General features: G+C 40.5%; 1 protein-coding gene across 1 annotated transcript in view; it reads left to right on the top strand.

The window, feature by feature from the left end:
* The window catches only part of MCC (mutated in colorectal cancers), a 164,293-nt gene that overhangs the window by 99,381 nt on the left and 56,525 nt on the right, over positions 1-8,387 (top strand). The window contains exon 3 of the mRNA XM_010563463.1: positions 826-968. Coding sequence (XP_010561765.1) covers positions 826-968 — 143 coding nt within the window. The remainder of the gene's footprint in view (positions 1-825; positions 969-8,387) is intronic.

The raw sequence follows: 8,387 nt of genomic DNA, 5'->3' as shown, positions 1-8,387 counted from the left end.
GTAGTACATACCATTCTGTGGTTGCAAGGAGGCTTGACTGTTTTCCTGCAGGGGGCCAGAAGCAAAAAGTTAGGAGTCTTGCTCTTTCCAGCCACTACCAAGCGTAACTTCAATCAGCACGCACTGTTGCATTGTAATTGCAGTAGACTGTAATTGTTTGCTGTAATTGAAGTAGCGTGTTTGCTGGTGTGAAGAGTAAGCCAGAGAGGCTGGATTTTAAAATTCTATTGGAAAGAAAAAGGAGGATTTCATGATGGGTATAAAAAACAAGCAGCCGTGTAGCCTTTTAATTGTTCAAATAATAAGCATTTTATTGTAGAGGATTAAAATAATAAAAAATATGTTATGTTATCTTTAAAGGCTAATAAAAACAAATACTCACACTAGAGAAGAAGTCGTATCCTCAAAGTGTGGTTACTTTTCTTTACAATAATGTGGTTTCTGCCTTAGTACTTGTTCTAATTCAGGCCACGTTGGGAAGATCCTTGAAGATTCATGATGCATCATTAAGTTCACGGATTCAAAGATGAGACATTTATAGCTATTTTGAGTTGCAAATGGCATTTTTTTGTTCAAGCAAGAAGGGCAACTTCTGCCCTTTAGAAAAAAATAGTAATAAGTACACTGCATAGTCTTTCAGTTCCTAAAATCTTGTAATTGCATACCTTTGTGTACGTCAATATTTTGCGTCTGTCCTTTTCTCTTGCTAAGGCAGTATTGGTTTGATGAGTAAGAAAACCATTAACAGTGTGCACTTCTGCCTTATATCTGATCTCTATGCAATTATTCATAAGACCCTTTCTGTTCATTGCTTCTCTGCTTCAGTGTGAACAATCCCACCTAATGAGAGAGCATGAAGACGTGCAGGAGCGAACAACACTACGCTATGAGGAACGAATCACAGAGCTGCACAGTATCATTGCTGAATTAAATAAGAAAATTGATCGACTACAGGGAACAACAATAAGGTACAGCAACTTCCTCCATATTCTGGGCCAATGTAAGAATGGTGCAAAACATGGTGTGAATTATACTTTAAATATAATTTGATGATGACTTTAAGGTAGTTAGGCTTGTTATGACTGGTATTGTGTAGCTGCCCATAGTTAAGGTATGTGTTCTGCAGAGTATCATCCCGAGGCTCAGAAGTGGTACATTCTCTATGGCAAAATCATACTTCACAAAGCTTAATGAGCACTGTGAAGAACTGCACTGTGCCATCTAAATATTCCTTTAGCGTAACATACATGCCAAGGTACCAGATGAGTGATAGTAATGGTGGATAAAGGAAGATGTAGCCATCCAGCCTGCACCTCTGCTTTTAACTTTATTTTGTGGCATCCTATAGATCACCTAAGCTAAGTCACTTGCGGAGACGAATGTGGCTCAAATGGATTTCAGTAGGTTTTCCATCTACTTGTACTGGTATTTGTGACAAAACACAATGGTACAAATCATGCTGTTGCCTGTCTTTGGAGCAGCAAAGCTTGGGGGATTACATTAGTTCATTACTTGTTACTGTCTTAAAATAAACTTTACATTTGACTACAGGAAAACACTTTATTTTTCCTAACTTGCTCTTACCCATTCTCAACCTAGAGGAAGTTGGACTAGAATGAGGAGGAGCTCTTAAAAGTTTAGCTTATGAGGATGCAACTAAACTACTCGAATCTATGGATTTTCTAGAGGACATCAAATTAGATTTCACACTTTCATAGGTAGTGTTGACACGATGCTCTGCCCGTGTAGCACATTTTCAGTTTTCCTTGCCTATTAGCTGCAAGGTTTTTTGATAACTGCTTCATTTGTTCTCCCTTGTAAATGTTTCTCCTAGCACCAGGCAATGTTGTTACAACTACTTACTTAACCTTTCATGAAACTATTTATATACAAAAGGAAAAAGGTTTGGTGTACCGTAAATAAGAGAAAGTGTCTTCACACATATATACCACTATAAAAACCACATTATGTTGATGTTATTTAAGAAGAGAAATATTTCCATCTCTGAGATGATCATAACTAGTGATGATCATGGTGAGATTTTTCAGGTAGTATTTTCTAAACTGGTAGTACTTACCTGAAAAAATCCCTGTGACTGCCATGTTCACTCTTGCTTGATACCTCTGCAGACAAACTTCCCATTAGTCTTCTTTCAAGTCACCTTTCTTTACAGCATGATACTGGCAGCCCATCCCGCCCTCCTCTCTGGTAAAGCTCTACCAGTTGAAAAGATTAGTTTGAAAGCAAAATCTGAGAAGCATGAGAGCTGCATTGATATTTTTTTCTTGAATGGCAGAAGAACTCTGTGACATTTAAGAAAAATACTACGTAGAATCCATAAAAATTGGTTTTTGGAGTCCCTGTGGCAAGGTAAACACCAAGTGGTGTTCAGTTACAAAATACTGGGATCAGGTGGATACTGTGAATGTTCAACCATGTCCATAAACCAGTCAGCTGTAGCATGCACAGGAAAGTGAGACGTAAGAACCAAGCTTGATGGGAAGCGCATGCTGCTTCTCATGAAAAGTGCAGTTTGGCTGCCCCTTTCAGGGGGGATGCAGGTTTCTGAAGGCTTCAGAACAGCACTGCTGCAACACGTGCCGCACCAGCGCTGTGCCCCACCTGTTTGGTCGTACTGTGTGAGAGCTTGTTTTGCTCAGACAGCTAGGATGCCTCCTCTGGTTTTATTTGTTCTGGTTTTATTACTAAGAACAAAAATGTTAATTAAGTTAGTGGATTTTATTTCCTTTATTGATTGGAATAGCGTGTTTTCTCTGGTAGGCCAATAATTTGGTGTCTGGGGAACAGAGGAGTAATAGTCCTCCTAAAAACGGCAAGCAGAGGTAGAATTGGAGGGATTCCATAGGGTTTGTAAAGACAATTGAAAGAAGGAAAACTGATACTTCCTGCTGTGACTTTCTGTAAATCCGCTCTGGTATCTACTTGCGTCACTCTTGAGAAGCTGTTGCATCCCATGGAGCAAGGGCGGTGTAATTGCGGTCCTCGCTGGGACAGGTGTGACTCACAGCACTCCACCCTTGGCTGTGGGGACTGTGAGCCTGGGAGCTGGAACAAAACAGTCCGTAGAGAAAGGATTCTGGGAGCACAGCCCTGCTAGTGCCTCAGCATTTATACTTTCCTTTAAACTAGAACACAGGAGGGATTTTAGTTTTGATTTGACTCTTGGATACCTGCAAGTAATGCTGAGTGGAGGCTTTACTTGTGCTATCACAATATTTAGGCTGTCTATATGGAAACAGTTTTCCTGAGTTTACATTAATTGCAGAACAGATAAATGTTTCCCCAGTGCTGACACGGAGATTGTTCAGTATTGTCATGTATCATTTTTAGGCTGTAAAAATAAACTAACATGTAGCTTGATGTACTGCCGCTTTATGACATGCTTCATGGTTCCTTCCAAAACCCAAAAATATTCTGGAAACAATTAGAAGAAACTGGAGTTTCATGGAGGGTATTTGACTATCCTCCTTGAGCTGTATTATCTTTAAATTTGTAGCTCTTTGTTTGAATGTGAGTAGTACCCTCAGAAAGTAGGGCAGAAAGTAAGCAGAAAGAGCGGTTAAATCTGAGTAAGGTATTGCAACAGTCTGAGGAGTGTTGGCAGGCTGTTTAAGCTAGTTAATGTTCTCCATTCCGAGAATTTTTCTTTCTTTGTTTTTTGATGGTTTTTTTTTTTTTTTTTGCCCTTGCAGTGTCAGGGGTTTTACACAGCTTGAAGTGTAATGGCTTTTGCTCATGTGGTTTACTAATGCCAGCTCTAGGAAGAGAGCTTAAGTCACATGCCAATGTCTGTGCCTCTTCCCAGGTATATCTGATACCCTGATCTTAGTAATCTTACAGGAGTATTTTTAGAAGTTTCTAGGGTTGTTCCAGGTTTGCTAGCCATTTCTTGGGTACAACAAGTTCCATGTGTGTGGCCACCTGAAGTTAGCTGCTGCTCTTGTGCTACGTTCTTCCAGTATTCCCTAAGGAAAATGAGGTCACCGTGGTTGTGGGAGCAAGCCAACATTCATCTGCAGTTGTCTCATCTCCCTCCTGCTGCTGCTCTGGACAGCCCAGCTGGTTTGGAAGCCCAACCTCACCAAAAAAACCCCCTGAAATACAGCTGTGACTGATTTGATACTAAGGGTAAAAAGAGAGCTGCCTATATTCATACTGCGCAAGTAGACAAGCCTCTTGCTTGCCTAGTTCTTCATGTGTGACAGTGCAGAATTTACCCACTACCAGCTGAAGAAGGTAGCAATTTGGGAGCAAAAAACCACTAAAGCAGTGGTCCACTAGGATAAGGATGCTTTTTTTATTTGAGCAGTCTGGAAACATAAACCTTGGCTTTGTTTTTTTTCTTGGAAAATTGTAATTGTGTGACAGTGTCTCACTGTTCTTGTCTACATTATTAGGGAGAGAGTGGGAGGAGGTGGCTAGTATTTTGCTTAAATTCGTTATAAAAGTCAAGTCACAGGCTTTCATCAAACTCTTCAAGACTGTTGGGCAGAAGAGCCTATGATGCAGAGCACATTTTGTCAGCTTCTTGCAGAGTGAACAGCTTTCACTGAGCAATGCTAGCTTGGGGTTCCTGGTAGCATGTCGAATGGATGCCGGTGGCATCGTTACCCCTACTTCTGCTGTTTCAATTTGTAGAAGAGAGATTTTTTTTTTTGCATTGCAAAGGTTCTCTGTCCTTTAAGAAGGTGTATGCCTACTCCCATTTTCTCCCCAAGTAGGTACAACTTAGAAGACAGCAAAGCCAATCAAATGGATCTTCCCAGTTGTAGAGTCATATTGTAAATACTTGGACATAAAGGATACAACTGATAACTCTGAAGCGCGGAAAGGATTTACAGATTACACAGTAGTGTACTAAAAGGGAATTACGTCTAGGTTAAAGGTGAATATTCCTGACTTCAGAAGTTACTAGTATTGCCTTAGATTCATTCAAACTCAACTCTTTTTCTTAATCATGTCTTTGGCTGGCAAAATCATCTGTATCTTGGCTGCGCAAAAACAACTTTGGCCTATGACTGACAGTCTTTCTTAGATATCTGTTGAATTGAGGTTCAGCAAAAGGAAAAAGGAAGAGATCAAATAGCTTTTAGTTCTAAACCAGTGGCTGTTTGGGTACATTTGTGCATCTCTAAAAATAGTAGGCAACTTTAACAATACCAAACAGAAATATACTCTGTTGAATATTGGTGCCTGCTAAGGATTATTTGAAACAGTTGTCAAGAAGCTTGTAACCCATTGTTGTAAAACCATTTGTTCAGACTTAAAGCTTTTATTCTGAAATACATTCAGAAAGTAGGTTGTGTTGGAGTTAATGTGGAAGGAGAGTGAATAGACTACAGCATCACAAGAAACAACACATGGCACTTATATTTTCACAATGACCTGGAGGTCTGATTCTAGCTTCTAAATATTTGCCAGGTGGAAGCTACTTGGATTCAATTGAAATGGCAGTGTGGGTGTGATAGCATTGGCTTCAGCATACAATACCCAGCCCCACACGCCTTCAGTGATTAATTCCCATGTTGTCTCAAGTGTGTCATTATTTGTTAACAGGTGAAGTAGTTCAGAGGGACCTGAAGTGTGTATACACGGGGAGCAGTCAATCTCTGGGTTGCAGTGCGCATAACACCTGTAGTATTTTCTATCTGAGGGGCTTAGAATGCTTGAAAAATCCCTGTTCAAGTAAAATGATTGTTGAAAAACTGCTGGCACCTGAAGTGTGAAACTAGGCACTGTTTGCAGCCATGAAGAGAATGTGCACCTTGCCAGCGTCCTGGCAGAACTCGTCAGCGGTGTGAAAGGATGCTGAAAGTACGCCGTTTTGCTCACTACTTAATCAAGTTTTTCTCAGTGTCTGTGCAGCAGTTGTGATCCTCTCAGTTGCACCCGAACATGAGGAAAGCATTAAGTGCAGACATAGCTGTAAAACACACTTTTTTGCTCCGGCATTGATCCCAGGCAGGTCTGTGTTTAGAACAGCTTGATCTGCATCTTAATTGCTTCCAACTCATCATGACATTCCAGCAACTGGAATAGGAGAACAAATACATGCTTTCTCCAGCAAGGCCCTAGGTGATGGCAGCAACAAGAAAGTTTTAATGGCTCCTCCTTTTGGGTGGTGTGGGAGGAGTTCCGTGGCTAGTCATCGTCAGCTGTTGAGCGCCTTGCATTTACAGTGCCACTGGAGGACTCTTCTGTTTTAGGGAAGGGGGAGTCTCAAACAGCAACTTCTGTTACTGCCAGCTTCAGTTTTAAAGGCAGAATTCATATTTGTGGTGCACCACTCCCCTCAAATTCCCCCTTGTGTTTTTAGCCCTCAGTCTGCTCCCCATCAGGCTGGTGGTGGAGAAACCGATTGACCTGGCTGTCGCTTTACCAGAAATGGATTTCTGATCTCTCTGGTTGGGTCTTAGAAGCATTAGTTTATTCAGAAACTGACTTCTGGCTTGAGCCATCAGAAGGGTGTAAGTCCTGCCGTATGACATACTTTTCAACTGCCCCAAGATACTGAGGGTGCTTAAACTGAAAAAACAGCACTAGTACTAGCTAGATGAAGCTGTGTTGGATTTTAAACAGAAAATCTATACAACAAGAGCCAAAAAAGAAGTGGTGAGAAATTATTATTGTGTGGCATTGTTTTATGATCAATACAGCCTCTTGTACATTTGTAGAGGTAATTCACATCTTAAAAATGTGGGACTAATTGTTTCATCAATGTAAAAATGAATTACCTTCAGATCAAAAACATGCAACTGTTTGAATACTTGGTAATTGTTTTTGTCTAAAGCTAATTACTACTGGCTTGTGCTGTGGCTAATAGTAAATGAGTTCATGGAATATTAACTCATGCTTATGTGTCTTCACTACACTGTTTTAATTCCTGCTGTTCATGATTTAGTTCTCACACTTTCTTAAACATGTATTGCATGGTACCTTAAAGACCTTTCTTTGATCTAAATCTCAATTTTAACCAGCTGACCTGCATTTTTTGTTTAATAATAGTCACTAAGTGCTTCTGATAAAGTCAGACTTTCTTTGCACTGAAGCAAATGTAAGGGGTAAGAGAGCATAATAGTTCTTGTAGATTACATCTCAGTACCTTGGGAAACCCTGCTTGGCAAGCAAGCTGAAATTCCTTTTTTGAGTTGGCCTGGTTGATAAATTGTCACCTCTGCTACTTTGGGAGCAGACTTTACTTCTGTCATTGTTCCCTGTGTGTATGGGCCATCTTCTCTCCTATTTTGCCTGGCAAATCCAGACACACCTCCAGGCTAAACCCTGCAATATTTCTGCGAGAAACACTCATCACCATGTAGCTTACACACAGCAGACTTGACTTTACAGGTGCCCCTCCCAGATGCAGATCCCCAGATAGCTCTTTGCTATTTCTTATTGTTTCCAAATCCAGATGGTTCCATTCTCACACTTTTCTGCTGAATGTGCAGCAAAATGAATCTCTGATTTAGTGTGTAACAAAATGATGGCTGTTTGCTTACTTATCAGAGTGGCTCTGCACCTGGATAAGCTGGCATTTTTCTCATTTGTAAAATATATACTGTAATGTCAAAACAGTCACTATGGAAGTAAAAAAAAAAAAAAAAATCCTGAGTCGAATCAGCAAGTGGATCAAAAGAAAAAATGTTTACAAATGCTCTTAGGCAAAGCTATTATTCATTTACTTATCTTCTTTCCCAGTGCTTTGAACTCTTTGTGTGGAGACAGGAGGGAAAAGCCCTAATTTTTTAAGCTCCTTAGCTTTAGCTAAAGTATTCCTTGTCCTCAATTATTTTAGTAGAACCAGCTTGACAAATAAGTTAAAACCTAGGTAATTGAGGCTTTTTATTTTCCAGTAACTCCAACAGTTCAGCACCATACTCATTTATCTGTTCGCTTCCTTTTGAGAAGAGAAGATGAAAAACTTACCTGTCCCCAAGAACATTTTGATACACATATGCAGGGATGTGTGTGTGCACGCTTGCTTTGCACACAAGCCAGTGGCATCCTGAAACTGAGAAGGAGACCAAAATCAGTTGTTGCTAATCCACTTTGGGATAAAAAACCACTTGTGCTGATTAAGAATTGGTTGGAGAGTTACTGCAAAGCCTTGTATGTCCTTCTTGCACACATCCTTGCTTGCACTCAGTTCCACCCATTGTTTCCTTGTACAGTGGTCTGGAGTAACAGTGAACTTGGGAATAAAGAAGTGGAAACCAGGCACTGGCTGCTGCAAGTGGGCATAGCACAGTTGCTTTGCCGTGAAGGGTATAAACCCTTCTCCGCTAGTGGGGCAGAACACTTGCACTTGTGTGGATTGTATCCTGTGGCTCAGCTTACAGGTCTGAAGTAAGTGTCACAGAGATACG

The sequence above is a fragment of the Haliaeetus leucocephalus genome, unplaced genomic scaffold, assembly GCF_000737465.1.
Source record: "Haliaeetus leucocephalus isolate CR32 unplaced genomic scaffold, Haliaeetus_leucocephalus-4.0 Scaffold167, whole genome shotgun sequence".
Classification (NCBI taxonomy): Eukaryota; Metazoa; Chordata; class Aves; order Accipitriformes; family Accipitridae; genus Haliaeetus; species Haliaeetus leucocephalus.
This window is presented reverse-complemented; position numbering and strand designations above follow the sequence as displayed.